This window comes from Bos mutus, chromosome 13 (assembly GCF_027580195.1).
Source record: "Bos mutus isolate GX-2022 chromosome 13, NWIPB_WYAK_1.1, whole genome shotgun sequence".
Taxonomy (NCBI): domain Eukaryota; kingdom Metazoa; phylum Chordata; class Mammalia; order Artiodactyla; family Bovidae; genus Bos; species Bos mutus.
In genome coordinates this window covers 51,440,327-51,456,515 of record NC_091629.1, presented here as the reverse complement: position 1 = coordinate 51,456,515, position 16,189 = coordinate 51,440,327, and the positions used below count along the sequence as shown (strand labels likewise).

The window sequence follows — 16,189 nt, the reverse complement described above, 5'->3', positions numbered from 1 at the left end:
CTAGAACCTCCAGCCTACGATCCCCTCAACTTCCAGCAGGATCCTGCCACCTGACATCAACAAGTCTGTTCTCTCCAAAGCTCGAGTCTGGAGTAATGATACCAAAACCATCCAGACCGGCTTCTTCGGGTTGGAGAGGATTTGACTGCTGAATACATACCATCAAGAGATCCCCCGGGCTGGAGCTATTAGAAATAGGGGATTCTTAGTCCTGAATTAACAACGAACAAACAGAAGTCCAGGGATGTAAAGGGACTTGTAAAAGTTATACAAACAAGATGAGATGGCTCCTAGCTTGGGTACTTTCTGCAAAAAGACTGGTTGACTTATGTGGGTTGGGAGATGGGCTGTGAATGATGCTTGGACTTTGAACTTAAATCCTTACTACTATACTTGTCCGTTTTCATTTCTTTGCTTAGTCCCAACTTCTTTAAGCTTAGTATTACCTCAGGGCCTTTGTACATGCTGTTCCTTTTGCCTGGAACTCTGATTCTCCCACTCCATCTCTACTCTTCACCTAATTTCTTCCCCTCTTTCAGATCTAGGCTTCTCTCCCCCTTCCTAAACCACCAACTCTAGGCTGATCCCCCTACTGTGCCCAGCATTAACATTTGTCTGTTTCCTTCTTAGCAGTTCACACACTCAGGTATTACTTTTTTGTGTTTTACGCCTGTCTTTCGCACTAGATTGTACATTACCCAAGGACAGGGGCTCTGTCTTGTTATGGCTCAGTGCATGGTACAATGTTTGATAAAGGACTGGATGAATCCCAGAGTCACCCAACAAGAATAACTAGCTATCATCTAGTTTCCCAGTCTCCCTCCAAAACTGAAGCTTAGCTGGGAACAGTTGTTTGGCCACAGTCACAAAACCGGTCACTATTTGAGAGAAATAAGACTAGTACTCACAACCGCCATCTCCTCTAAGCCTTGAGTTGGGTGGTCCTGGTGAAGCATGGGTGGGCTTCACAGGGGAAAGGCCTTGGGACATAATTCTTGCCACCAAATCTAAGAGGCAGGTACTATCGTCACCATTGTCACCATTATCATCACTACCACCATCATCATCCCCATCTTACAGATGAGGAAACTGATTTGCGAGAGTTCCTGACTTGCTGGAATCCCCCAGCTGGCAAGTAGACGAGGTTCACTTCACCGAGCATCAGGACAGCGCCAGAGCCTCGTTCTGTCAGTCTGTACAATGGGCGCTTCCTGGGGTGGGCGGGGTGCAAGATGACTGAGGCAGGAGCTCGGCGGCGGGAGGAGTGAGGAACAGGGCCAGATCAAATTCCCCTTGGCAGCCCGCGGCCCTGGGCCGGGAGGGGGGCGTCTGGTTCTCATCACAGGCGGCGGCGGGCGGGGCGGGGGCAAGGCGCCGGCTCCGAGGGGCCGCCGTCGGCCGCCGGGTCCCACGCGGGGAGCAGCCCCCGCCCCGCCCGTCCCGCCCCTGCGGCCGCCCTCGGTGGTGGCCCGGCCCTCTCCGCCCGCGGCTCTCCCCTTCTGTCTCTGTCTCCAGTCTCAATCACCGTGCGTCTCTCCTGCACCCACTCTGTCTCTCTGCCCGAATCCCCGGCTCCCCTCGCAGATGAGGCGGGTCGGCGGCGCCCGGGGGCCAGCCCACCCCGCCCGATCCAGGGCTAGGCGGAGGGTCTGAGGCTGCATCCGACAGACGGAGGCACCGACGCGCTGACCGGACCCTCTGAGAGTCACCCGGGAGAGGAGCAGCCGCCGCCGAAGCTTGTACCCGTCACCATGGTAACTCCTGCCAAGGCCTGGACCACCTTGCTCTGTCCCCTGTTGATGGGCACAGCCCTAGAGAGGGATGTCCGAGGCAGATTCCTTTTACGTTGAGACCACCTTCAGTTCCTGGCCAGGGGTCTGTGCTTAACTGCCCCCACCAGAAGGGGTGGGGTGGAGGGTGCAGAAACCCATCTCTGGCGATGGCTTCCTTCCCTCCTCTCTGGACCTGCTTCTGTCCTTGTGTGAAGTGGATGCATTAAGATTGGATGTTTGGTAAACTCTGATACTGCACCATCCCATTGCACAGACCAGAGCTGAAACCTAGCTCTGAACCCTGGACAAACTTGGGGTGGTGTTACATTTCAGACCTGAGGCTGAGGGTCAGATATGTGCATTGTTGTCACCGTGTTTGGATGGGGAAAGGGTTCAAGTCCCCTCTTAGCCCAGTCGGGCACCACAGGGCAAGGTGGGTTAGGGTACCAAGGGGAGAGGAGGGACTTGTTCACCCAGGCTTGGCGTGGTGTTGCTGCTTTCGACTCAAAGAAACAAAGTCAGGTCTACTCATTGGTCCAAGAGGAAGTGCTCCCATGGGAACTGGGTGGGGAGGTAGGCCTAGGGGAGTGGGAGAGAGAGAAGGGAGGGTTATACCCCCCATGCCATGTCTTTCGGAGCTGGCACCTTGAGAAGGCTGGGGTGCTGTGTGTGTGTGTTTGTGCCAATATCTGGAAACAGAATGAAAGAAAAGCTTGTTTTCAAGGAATCTCAGCCCAGTTTCAGCCAGGAGCCCCGGGCTGGTTCACAGAAGTGGTGGGGATTTGGAAAAGGGCTCCAGGGACAGGTCACAACTTTAATCCCTGTGATGAATGAGGTTGAATCTGTGTCAGTTGAATTTGTGCACATGCCGACTTCTATACAGACAGGTTCACACATACACACACACAGCATGCAAACATTCTCACACCGCTGAACACACATGCCCTCTTGAACCCGAGCCTTGTATGCCTGCTCCCCCAGGTTGCTAGAATATGAGCATAATCACCTGCATATACACCACAGACATACTGTAAAACCAGACTCCTAAATCCACGTACCACAGGGCAGGTGTACACACACGTCGCTCTTGGAGCTGTTTGACAATAGTCATCATAAGTTAACAGATCTTCACCTCTCACCACAGGCAAGGCTCTGAGCTGGGCAATTTATATACAGGAGATCATGTAACTCACACCTCCTCCAACAGTAAACCTGCTGTATCTCCACCCCACAGATGGAGACCCAAAGCTCTGGGAACTTAAGTGACTGCCCAAGGGTCACTCTATCAGGAAGTGGCAATTAGGACACCCTGAATTCTGAACTTGCACTGGGTGGTCTTGGCCACCCCAAAGCCACTTTTTCTGGCTTCAGACTTAATGCAGTTATTTGTTTTAGAATCCAGATGCCCTGCTGAGCCGCAGACACCTCAGATCAAGGCTCAGACACTGAGTGGCTCCTCTCAAAGGGTGAACAATTCTTTCCTGAATGGGAGTGAGGGATGGATTTTCTGCTTATCTCTGTCTTTAAATATTAAAGGTTGCCACTTGACCATCTTTTCTGGAGTCAGAGTACTCCAGCCGCTCTGACTTTGGTTTCGAGTTTTCATGTTTTGTGCTCTCTTCTGCCACGGGGCCTTTGCACAACTGCTCCTTCCAGGTGGAACACCTTCCTCTAAATGAATTCCTATTCATCCTGTGTGTCTCCACCCGATGTCACCTCCTCAGGAAAGTCTTTCCCGATTCTTCTGCCTTTCACTCTAGCATGCTATGTATCTCTACATCCTGGCACCCATCACAGCTGTAATGTTTGTAGGGTGATTTGATTAATGGCCATTTAGTGTTCTGGGCAGCCCAAGGTCACAGAATCTTATGACAGGGGCTTAGGGCTTACCTAGTCCCAATTTCTTAAATTTCCATATCATTATAATAATTTTTGCATAACTACTTACTGGATAAGGTGTAAAGAAATTACAAAATGTACTACTTATTATTTACTTAATATTTTCTTGAAATCAACTACTTTGTAAGTTTAAAAATATATTTAAGTAGGAAATCTTATGCCCATGAAAAATCAGTATTCATTGTCATTAATAGAAAGTAACTGAACAAATAAATGCAATGAAAGTGAATATATATTAGAAAATTGTGGCTGGATCAAGTTGGATGTAGATGATTCTAAGCCTAGGACTATTTTCTTTCTCTTAAAAGAAGTAGTAGCTAAGTGTCTGAGAGGTGTTCCATGTATATTGGCACTGAGCTTTCTCTTTGGTCTCATAAAGAGGACTGGGAGAGAATTAGAATAACTTTCTTACTGTGATTTCACATCAAGTTCATGTCCCCCCAGATCATCCCATGGGCCACCTGTGATCCCACCCCATGCTTTGAAAAATGCTGGTTGAGTCCAATTCAATTCACTCAACATTGCGAAGTACCTATCTTTGCAATGGTGGGTGGTCCTCCAAAGCACCTACTGTGTGCCAGGCCCTGTGTAAGGATCAGGGCCTGGAGATGAGTCAGCCCTGGTCCCTGCCTGGGGGGCTTGCAGTCAATGGGGAAGGCAGACCACTCCCTGGGAATTCTGTGCTGAATGATGAGCAGTGGAGTCCATCACTTTGCCTGGAAGCACGTATATCATGAAAAAATTACAGTTACGGGTCGGGGGAGTTCTTTGGTGGTCCAGTGGTTAGTACTCAGGGCTTTCAGTGCCCTGGGTTCAATCGTTGGTCAAGGAACTAAGATTTCCACCAGCAGCACCCCCCCCAAAAAAAATGCAGGTGGAGTAGGGCTCTGAAGGAAGAGCTCACCCAGTCTGGGGAGGAGCTTGTGGGAATTCAGGATGTGCTTCCCAAAGTGGGGACTCCACAAAGGGTCCTGGAAGGGGAGACTTCGATGGCACTTAGATGAGCATTTCTCATTTTACAGCTTTTCATCTTAATGAGTGTTGCTGCTGCTGCTAAGTCACTTCAGTTGTGTCCGACTCTGTGCGACCCCATAGACGGCAGCCCACCAGGCTCCCCTGTTGCTGGGATTCTCCAGGCAAGAAGCAGGAACACATGATAATAAATACAAATAAATTCAAGTTGAGAATGAATTGACAGAAAGATGAATAGGAAGTATTGGGCTGGCCAAAATGTTTGGGAAAACCCAAACAAACTTTTTGGCCAACCCCATAAATAATGGATATTAAACAATAAATTAGGCTAGGTGAACAGTAAGAAAAACTCATGAATGAGATACATGGGTCATTGGGAAGCCCTGAGCTAGGGTGTATTGTGTATTAGACATAGGAAGGGGATTCTGGGGAGATTAATGGGCCACTAATGCCAGGCTTGGAGAAGGAAATGGCAACCCACTCCAGTATTCTTGCCTGGAGAATCCCATGGAGGGAGGAGTCTGGTAGACTACAGTCCACGGGGTTGCAAAGAGTGGGACATAACTGAGCTACTTCACTCACTCAATGCCAGGATGAGCTGCTCAGGCACTGGGGAGCTTCTCAAGATAGTTGAACAGTGGAAGGTACAGTTGAGTCTGTGTGTTAGAAAGACCATCATGGCCAAAGGGGAGCCTAGCCAGGTGGCAGGGAGCCTGGGGAAGAGGCAGAAGAACTGGTAGTTATGTGGGCAGGTTCATATGCTGGCTCTACCATTGACTTGGGCTCAGTTTCTTAATCTGTAAAATGGGAATAAATATACCCATCCCATAGAATTGTTGAGAAGATGAGATAAAAGAATGTATGGAAATGTTTTAGCATAAGACATGCCACAGAAGACTTGCTCAGTAGGAAGAAGCCCTAGTTATAATAGTTATTAACCTTATGTGGTTTGGGTGGGAGATGAACCCCAGGGCAGAGACAAAAGAGCCAGGAGGGAAAGGAACAAACACAGAACTAAGGCCCAGAGAGGTGAACCAAATTGCTCAAGATCACACAGATGATACACAACAAAGCTAGACTTGAACGTGGGCCTGCTGACTCCCACTTGCTTTTTAGTTCACTGCATCTGAGTTGTTTTTCCAGTTTCTGAAAGTTTTTTTTTTTTTTTTTAATAAGGAGCCAATTCTCACTCATACTTCCACCCACACAAAACTAAAAAGGATTCAAAGCAGGAGAAGCTTTAGATGGATGTGAGCAATAACTTCCTGGCACCCAGAGCAACAGAACACTGGTTAGATTTTCCTGCCAGGAGGAGTTCAAGGGGTGGGTCCCAGGTAGTTGAGCCTGGTGGTCACAGCTTGATACCCACCAGGCTGCATCAGGCTCATAGATGTATTCGGTTTGGCCAAACTTTAAAATATTGGGAGGTTTTACTAAAATGTCAGTGGATCTGGCAATGCTGGGCAAAGGCAGCACTGGGCTGGAGCTGATGAAATGGGGCATGTGCCCCAGGAGCCACAGCTCCCTACGGCTTCCCTGATTCTGAGGCCCACCATAAGGGGTCACTCGCCAAAGGGCTAGAGGGGTTATTTTCTCACACAGAGACCAATTCCGTCTTCCATGTCAACTCTCAGGCCTCTGTAGGCATTTGCATCTGTGGCTGCTGGTTTAGACCTTCCCTGGACCTGAGTAGGAAAATGGATGAGACAGCCCTTTGTAAACTTTCTCACTACCTGTGGGCTAACTGACCCCATTGGGAAACCACATGCCAGGTCCAATCCTTCCTGGATCTGATTATACCTTGAATTCTAGAAAGGCCCCACTTGGAATGGCCTTGGAGATAGATAAGCCCAATGCTTCCATTTTACAGATGGGGAAACTGAAGCCAAGATGACTCGGTGAGTCAACGGTGGAATCTCATCTTCCCTTGGCATTTCTGCCACAGAGGGGAGTAGGGGTTGAAGGTCGTAGCCTGAGGATACTGCTTACCTCAGCTTTCCTCCACCCTCTCTTTTCCCAAGCTTGGAGGTGCCGATACTAGGTGATGCTAAAATCTGTGCCTGTCGGAGCAAATGCGTAAAGCTGGACCTTTAAGAGCTCAGCCCACCTCTCAAACGGCCCAGCTAACCACAGCTGGTGAGACCATTTAAAAAGGGAACCAGACTTAGAAACACACACCCACAATCACACTTTTATATCCCCCCAATTATAAAATCTCTACAGGCTAGTTACAGAGTGTTCGGAAAATCCAGCGACTGAGGAGGAAAATTAAAACTGCGACTTACAAGCCCCTGCCCCTCACAGCCCTCAGGGGTAACTACAGTTAACACTTTATTTCATGGCCTCTCAGCTTACACACATTTTTACACAGTGGAGATCACACTGCATGGGAATTTTTCTTTAAAAAAATTCCAATAGTCACAAGAATACTTACCGCTGGAATAGGAGAGTGGTCTGGGTGGGGACCTCTTTCTTGCAGGGAGGGGCGTGGAAATCTTGACCTTTCGATTCGGGTAGTGGTTCCAGGGGTATGTACAGAGCTAAAAATGCATCAACCTGTGCCTTTTATTTGTGTTAGTCGTTCAGTCATTTCCGACTCTCTGCGACCCAGCAGGCTCCTTTGTCCATGGAATTCTCCAGACAAGCATACTGCAGTGGGTTGCCATTCCCTTCTTCAGGGGATCCTCCCAACTGAGGAATCGAACCCAGATCTCCTTCATCGTGGGCAGATTCTTTACTGTCAGAGCCACCAGGGAAGCCCGTGCACTTTCTATTTGCTTACTTGATAAAGACAAGACTTAAGATTACAATAATAATAGAGGCTCTTTGCAAAGACATTGATCAGAAATTTACAAACACCCATACTCCCCGCTCCTCTTATGCCCAGACAAGACTGCCGGGAACAGACACTCTTCTCTGTCCTTTGGCATCATACAAGGTACCATGGGTCATTCCAGAAGGTCTGTGAGCATTGTACAGGTGCCAGCCTTGCGGGCCGATCCGGCCAGGCCCATTGGTGTTTCCATCTCTGGCACTTGGTCACAGGGGAGGGGGCTGGAGGGCTACAGACAGGCTCTGGGCGGTGACACCCTCTTCTTTCTCAGCTTCAGGCTGTCTCCTGCCTCAGATTCTGTCGAGGAGCAGTTAAAGGTGCAGCCAGGCTGTGCTCACAGGGGAGGAATGGAAACATGTTGATTAAGTTTCACGGAAATCATTTTGAGGGGCCCACGTCTAGCCGACGGTGTTTGGGTTCCTGTGGTCCCAGGCTGGGCTGCTCGGTTGATTTTGAGTGGAGAGTGGCCAATTTTCCTCTCTGCAGCTGCCTGGGCCCCGTCACTGTGTGCTTCCCCCAATACTTGGACAGCTTATGAGCCCCTGGGGTTCAGGCCTGTAGCAGGTAGTGCTCTGGCCAAGAGCTCAGAATCATGTTAACTTAGAACATTCTTCCTTTTTACTGGCTGCTCCATATATGGTTAGAGTGTGCGGCCAGCTGAGCCAATGTGTAAAAGCCAAGGCCTCCCAGGCTACAAGCCTCTGACCGTGAGAGGTAAACAGAGTCTTTAGGCCCCACTCGAAACAGGGCAAGACAGCTGGGAAGGGTGCCCCCAAGTCTGGTGGCTGTTGGGGGCCCCAAGGCAGACTCCCAGTGATGAGGCAGAGGGTGGATTTGACCCTCCCAGACCTGGGTTGGATCCTGGCTTTTTCTCCCCTTCTCTGTGACCTTGGGCCAGATCAACCTCAGTTTCTTTATCTGCAAAATGGGATGTTCCTATTTTGCCCCTAGGATGGTTGTGTGTGGCCAAGCAGTGTGAGTAGAGAGTGTGGTTCACAGTAGGTGCCTGGAAACTGTTGTTAGTATGGGGGTGACCCTTGTGGATTCGGGAAGGGACCAGATGTCTTCATATAGAGGCCAGGACTTGAGCTTTGTTCGACAGAATGAGTAAAAATAAATAACAATTAATAACAGTAACAACAACAGCAACAACTTTTACTTTTCTTATGACTTCCTACATCCCTTATCTCCTTCTATGTCCAGAATAGTCATCTGAGCAAGACATGCAGGGGACTAGAATTCATATTTACAGATGGGGAACTGAGGCTCATCATTTTTTTTCCCCCAGACATTGGGATGCAGACTGTAGTTGAGTCACAGGTGGTCCCAGAGTGAAACTAAGTAACGTGGAATAGTGTGGTTAGAGTCTGTCTCTTTCAAACTCTCCTCTGATCTGAGCACCCAGGGAGTAAGCCTCCCTCTGTGAAAAGATGTCTTTAACACCTTTCTAGAGTGTGGTGATCAGAGAGTGTTCTGACCTTCAGGAAGTCACCAAATATCCCTAGAATTTAATGGCAGTATTTGTTTTCATTGTTTACTGTTTGTTTTCAATATTTTTTAAAAATATAGTTGACTTACAATGTTATGTTAATTTCTGCTGTGCAGCAGGGTGGTTCAGTTATACATATATACACACTTTTTATTATTTTCCATTGTGATTTACCAGAGGATATTTTTTAAAGCAAGCGCTGCTTTCTTAGAAGTTTATTTACTGTTTTTATTTTTGGTTGTGCTGGGTCTTTGTTGCTGTGCACAGCCCTTCTCTGGTTGTGTGAGCAGGGAAGGGGCTCCTGTTTGGCTGTGGCTTCTCACTGTCGTGGCCTCTCTTCCCTACTTCGTGCTGTCGTGGCTACGGGCTCTAGGGCACACGGGCTTCAGTATTGCTGCATGCGGGCTCAGGAGTTGAAGTGCAGGGGCTTAATTGCTTCATGGCATGCGGGATCTTCCTGGACCAGGGATTGAACCCATGTCTTCTGGGTTGGCAGGTGGGTTCTTAACCACTGGACCACCAGGGAAGTCCTACCATAGGGTACTGAATGTAGGTCTCTCTGCTACACAGCAGGACCTCGCTGTTTACCCATTGCCTTTTGTTTTTTTTTTAATTAAATTTTACTGAAGTATAGTTGCTATGCAAATCCATTACTCTTTTTTTTTAAATGGTTTATTTTTATGGAAATTGAATAGTAAAAATAGATTTTATATAATAAATGTGTAATTATTTTATAGTTATATATTAAATTATTTGCATAAATATACACTTACAGAGGGGCTTCTCCAATGGTTCAGTTGTAAAGAATCTACCTGCAATGCAGGAGACACGGGTTTGAGGTCTCAATCCCTGGGTTGAGAAGATTCCCTGGAGGAGGGCATGGCAACCCACTCCAGTAGTCTTGCCTGGACAATCACACGGACAGAGGAGCCTGGCAGGCTACAGTCCATAGGTCACAAAGAGCTGGACATGACTGAAGCAACTGAGCACACAGTTACATGAGATATACATATATATGGCTATTATAATAATACATGTAAATATACTTATGAATAAATATAAACGAATACATATTTCAATACATTGAAAAAATAAGTATCAGTTCAGTCACTCAGTCATGTCCGACTCTTTGCAACCCCATGAATCGCAGCACGCCAGGCCTCCCTGTCCATCACCAACTCCCGGAGTTCACTCAGACTCACGTCCATCGAGTCAGTGATGCCATCCAGCCATCTTATCCTCTGTCGTCCCCTTCTCCTCCTGCCCCCAATTCCTCCCATCAATAAAATGATATAAAAACTACCCAATGCATCTTTGGTTTATTTTTGGAGTTACATTCTAGTTAGGCCAACTTATATTGATTTTTCCATTTAAAGTAGTGATATAATAATAATTGTAACCTGACTACAAAAAAAGCAGTGATGGCTGTCGTTTAAAGTGCTTACTAAGTGCTAGACTTTGGCAGAGAATCTACGTGTACTCTCTCACTCAACCTGTCTCAACTCTTTAACGCAGGTAGGATGATAGTCTCCAGCTTTAAAGATGAGGAAATGGAAGCAAAGAGAGTTAAGTAACTTGCCAGGTCACGTGACCAATAAATGGCAGAGCTAGACAAACCGACAAAAGTCCAGCACAGCTGAAAATAATAAATAAATGATTTTTTTAAAAAGATGCAATTATGTATGTAAGTTTTTAAGAAGTAATAAGCGGAGGGACTTACCTGGTGGTCCAGTGGTTAAGCCTTTACGCTTCCACGGCAGGGAGTGTGCGTTCCTTCCCTTGTCTGGGAACTAGAATCCTGAAGCGTGACCAAGAGATTAAAAAAAAAAAAAGTGAGTGGATTTGAAGAAAAGTAGTAAATGATGATAGTACAAAAGGTATTAAAAAGAAAAGGTATTCAGATACGCTAATATTCATGAAGGTGACAATAAATGATTAAATTTCCAAAAACAAAACAAAACATAGCTAGCCCAACTCCATGTGCCCACGAGGAACGAGGCCCAGCAAGGAAGTGCCTACTCCAGGCAGCACAGCAGAGTAGGACCTAGGAGAGGGGAGGGACGGGTGGCAGCCTGAGTTAGGGTGTCTGTGTGTTCATGGGTGTCAGACAGGGTCCCCCAACTTCCTGTCCCCACTGCTGGCCTCAGGATTAGATGGCCAGGGAGGAGAGGTGGTATTGGGATTACTGGGTGTTGGCCAGGGGAGGCATTGAGAGAAGTCCCCAGGCCAGATGAGCTTTTCCTTGTTCTTCGAAATCAAACCCCATCCCCATGCTAGTGTGAAAATAGCGCCTCCTGGGCTTGTGCACTGCTGTGTGTGGGGGTGTGTCCCCTCTGAGCTTCCTGCTGTCATGCCAGGACCCTCCTTCCTTCAGAATGGGGGCTGTAGACATTCTTTCATTGGTTCTACAGAGAGCAGTAGAGGGCCTCCCTTGCGCTCAGCTCTGTGGGTGCTGGTGACCCAGCAGTGACCCTGACACTTGTCTAAATGCCCTGAGCTAGCATCCCTTGCTTTATAGCCTCCTGGCATTGGAATCTTTCTGGGATGGAGAAATGCATTTTTCCTTCTCCTCAAAGTCTCTATTTTATTCCCTATCTCCAGGGACCTCATTTAGAAAAATGATTTTTCTGCCCTAGATAGGCCTTCTTTATGTTGAAGTCTTATTTATTCTCGTCTTCCTTTACACCCCTCAACAATAGATGGACTCATAACGGCACCCAATCTGGGGCAACCAAAAGGGCTTTCATCAGGCTTTTGAAGAGCTGAAAATCACAACCCACGGATCCCACCAGACCTGGTTGGGAACCTCTGGCCTTGTTCCACTTGCCCATTTTACAGGTGGAAAAGCTGTGACTCAGAGAGGGACACTTTATTCATCCCTCCACATTTACTGAGAACCCATTTTATGCCAGGAACGAAGACCCTAGATGAATAGGAGCCAGAGCTGGCTGTGTTAGTTTCTGTTGCTGCTGAAATAAATGACCACAAGTCTAGTAGCTTACAGCAACATGAATTTGTTATCTTGCATCTCTATAGATCAGCAGGTCCAACTCATTGGGCTCACTTCAAGGTGTTGATGGGCTGCATTCCTTCCTGGAGACTCTCAGTGAGAATCCGTTCGCCTTCCCCAGCTTCTTGGAGCCGCCCACATTCCTTGGCTCTGCCTCCATTTTCAAAGCCAGCAGCATGTCCTCTCTCGGATGCTTCTTCCACGGTCACATTTCCTCCTGACTTTTGCCTCTTCTGCATTCTCTTCCACTTTTGAAGATGCTTGTTACTGGATTGGGCCCACTTGAATAATCCAAAATAATCTCCCCATTTTAAATCCAGCTGATTAGCAACTTTTATTCCATCTGCAATTTTAGTTCCTCTTTGCCACGTAAGGGGATTTAGTGACAGGTTCCACAGATTAGAATGTGGGCATTTGGGGGCGGGGGGCGTTATTCTGAATACCACTCCTGTCCTCAGGGAGCCTGGGCTCCACCAAGGGAGACAAAATCAGTGTGGCGTTCGCCATGGAGGCTGAGAAAAGGGGACACTTGACCCAGCTGGGATGGGAGCGGGAGGTCAGAGAAAGTCTGGAAGAGATGATGGACTGGCTGGGATGTTGCATATGAGAAGGAGTTAGTTTAGTGAGCATGGAGGTGGGAGGCATCCCTGGAGGAAGGAACAGCATGTGCGAAGCCTGGAAGTGAGGAAGAGAGTGCTGTGTCCTTGTGGCAGAAGCCTGGGGAGAATAGTGAGGCTGGAGGCCAGGCTAGCTGCTTTCTAAAGCCAGTGAGAAACCTGTGAGCAGGTTTTGAGCAGGAGACTTGCAAGGCCAGGTTTGCATTAAAAAAAATATATATATATATATTTATTTGGCTGTGCTGGGTCTTAATCGTGGCACATGGAATCTTCGATCATCATTGTGGCATGCGAGATCGTTGGTGGTGGTGCTGGTTGCTCAGACGTGTCCAGCTGTTTACGACCCCATGGACTGTAGCCCCCCAGGCTCCTCTGTCCATGGAATTCTGCAGGCAAGAATACTGGAGTAGGTTGCCATGCCCTTCTCCAGGGGATCTTCCCGATCCAGGGATCCAACCCAGGTCTCCCACATTACAGGCAGATTCTTTACTGTTTGAGCTACCTGGGAAGCGAGATTGTTAGTTGCGGCATGTAGGATCTAGTTCTCTGATCAAGAATCAAACCCAGGCCCCTTGCATTGGGAGTGTGGAATCTTAGCCACTGGACCACCAGGGAAATCCCCCAGGTTTGCATTTGAGAAAGATCACCCTGGGGTCCTGTTGGAGAAATGGCTGGGAAGGAGACTAGAGATGGGAAACCAGTGACGATGTGATTCAGTAAAAGAAGTGATGGGGACCTGGATCAAGGCAAGGAAGGGGAACAGAGCAGAGGGAGTGGGTTGGTGAACTGTTGGAGATGAGAAGACTATAGGATACAGTTGACAGTTGCCTGTGGGCAGGAGAGGCAGGAGGAAGGGGCAAGATGATGAGCAGATTTCTGGTTTAGGAGTCTGACTGGATGAGGGGGCCAATCACTAAGGTAGGGTTGTGGAGAAGGAGTAGGCTTAGGAGGGTATGTGTTGATGGTCTGTTCCCAAGAAACACCTAGGGAAGGCATCCTCCATATATGAATATGGGCACTTGTATCAATTATACCAACTTGTATCTGTTGGTTATAGCTGTGTAACAAACCACCCCAAACAAGTAGTATAAAACAGCAACCACTTATTATCACTCATGTGTCCGAATATGGCTGGGGCTTGCCTGATCCAGGCTGGGCTTTGCTGGTGGCTCACCTTCAAACTGCAGGCTTGCAGGTCAGCTAAGTAGCCAGATTTGGGATTGTTGACCACCCCTTCCCTTCTGGCCCTGACCTGAATGCCTTCCCTTGTTCTACTCTACCTTGGACCAGCAGATGATAACCGAGCAAAGAGCTACAGGAGGGGAGGGAATCAGGATGTCTTAAGGAGGAGCATTCTAGGCAGAGGCAACAGCCAGTACAAAGGCCCTGAGGTGAGATTTTGCCTAGTGTTTGAAGAACAGGAAGAAAAGCAGTGTGGCTGGAGGGGGTGTGTGAGTGGGAAGGGGTAGCAGAGGAAGTCAGAGTTAGCCAGGACCTTAGTCACATGGGGCCAGGAAGGTCCTGGGAAGTGGCCACTACTCTTATTGTTATTGCTGCTATCACCTTCCATCCTCTTCTCCTGTCCCCCGCAGGACCCCCCATCCCTGGATGCAGCCATCCAGCACGCCCTGGCGGGCCTCTATCCCCCTTTTGAGGCAACAGCACCTACCATCCTGGGTCAGGTGTTCCGTCTCCTGGATTCTGACTTCCGGGGCGATGGACTGAACTTCCTCCTGGATTTCCTGATCCCTGCCAAGCGCCTGTGTGAACAAGTGCGTGAAGCAGCCTGTGTAAGTTGAAAGGGACATGAGGTCAGGGTACAAGCTCTCCCAGAAGGGCTGGAGGTGAGCAGAGAAGGAAATGGGCTGGTGTGTGTCTTGTTGAAGAGCACGAACTGAGGATGTGGGATGGTTTTCGGGTGTTAATTGCTTGCCCCCCAAAAGACTTAAGCCCCATAGATGGACAGGAAGGTCCCTTGGGCCTTTACCCTCTGACATCTAGGAGTCAATCACATTTGCACTTTAAATAACAAGGAGGGAGGCCTGGGTAAAGCATCCATGTGGATTCTCTGGCCCCCAGGAATTGATACTGTGGACATCAACTGGCTATCTTGACTGAAGTGGGAAAGCTTCAGTAGAAATAGTAGAGAATGTCCCAGACCTTCCTTGGAGCCCTTGTGGCATCAGAACTCTTGCTTTCCTCCCTGGATGATGAATGAACGAATACCAACTTTGATCAATTAATAGGGACCGCCTAGAGCACCTGGTTGGCTCAGTAAGAAGGGATTCTATGAATGGTTAATTATGTCTTCAATGTTTAAGGATGCAATAGACATACTAGTGCTTGTCTGACTCTTTGTGACCCCATGGACTGTAGCCTGCCAGGCTCCTCTATCCATGGGATTCTCCAGTCAAGAATACTGGAGTGGGTTGTCATTTCCTCCTCCAGGGGATCTTCCTGACCTAGGAATCGAACCCATGCCTCCTGCACTGGCAGGAAGATTCTTTACCACTGAGCCACCTGGAAAGTCAATGAGACTCCTTCAAACCCAGATCTCAAGGAGCCCTCTCCTGAGGCAAAGTGGAAAGAAAAGTGTTTTAGGCAGAACTCATTGGCTGCAAATGACAGATCCTTACTTAGGTCAGGACAAGGTGATCCTGACATGAGTCTGAGGTGATCCACTAATCAGACCCCTTCAGGACTCTGTCTCTTGTCTCTGCTTCTACTGCTTGTCAGGATCATTCTTACAAGCTAGGTGTTTCCTCAAGGGTGGAGCCCAGGGCAGCACCAGGATCAAACCCTACTCTGAAGAAGAAAATGAACTCTTCCCCATCAGTTGCAGATAGAAAACCACAAGGGAGAATCCTGATTGGCTGGGCTTGAGTCTTGCTCCCGTGCTTGGACCAATCATTGAGACAAGAGGAATGAGGTACCAGGATTGGCCAGGTTTGGATCCTGTGTCTATCCTTGGACCAATTATTGCAGCCAGAGGAATGGATAGGAGGACTTTGCAGACTTGAATCGTATACCTCCCTCTGTGCTCAGAGGGTGGAGATTGTTTTAAGAAAAGGTTAGGGAGAGGTCTTTGGAGACCAAAAGCTTCATGGAACTTACCCTCATCCTTCAGAGTTGCTGATTCTGCTCTGCCCTTCTGTTATTCAATGCCCACCCCTAACTGCTCTAGCCTCAAGAATTGCTAAGAGCATCTTAGGTCCTACTAGCCTTTCCTGAGTTGCTCATATCTGTCAGGGACCTGGCATATCAGGAACAGAAATAAATGGAGGAATTATGTGCATCATTTCAGTGATAGAAAAGAATTGAATGCAGTTCAGGCTTAGGAGGCTAGAATAAGAGATGGTTGGAACTGGAAGGAAATAGGTCATTTCATTCTAGGTGCTTAGCACGGTGGCTAGCACATAGAAATAGCTCCATACACATTCACTGTTCTTGGACGAGAAGAAAGAGTCTCGCTGAAACATTGCAGCCAATTTCCACATATCCATGTTGACATTATTTAAGCTGTATCCTCCCCATCCTTCCCTCCTGGCTCAGTAGTAAAAAATCCGCCTGCCAATGTAGGAGGCACAGGTTTGATCC

At 48.1% G+C, this 16,189-nt stretch overlaps 1 protein-coding gene across 1 annotated transcript in view; it reads left to right on the top strand.

Annotated features, from left to right (window-relative positions):
• The first annotated feature begins 1,748 nt into the window (after positions 1 to 1,748).
• KIAA1755 (KIAA1755 ortholog) overlaps positions 1,749 to 16,189 on the top strand; it is a 40,050-nt gene continuing 25,609 nt past the window's right edge. The window contains exons 1-2 of the mRNA XM_070381717.1: positions 1,749 to 1,754; positions 14,185 to 14,382. Of these exons, the coding sequence (XP_070237818.1) occupies positions 1,752 to 1,754; positions 14,185 to 14,382 (201 nt within the window). The 5' untranslated portion in view covers positions 1,749 to 1,751. The remainder of the gene's footprint in view (positions 1,755 to 14,184; positions 14,383 to 16,189) is intronic.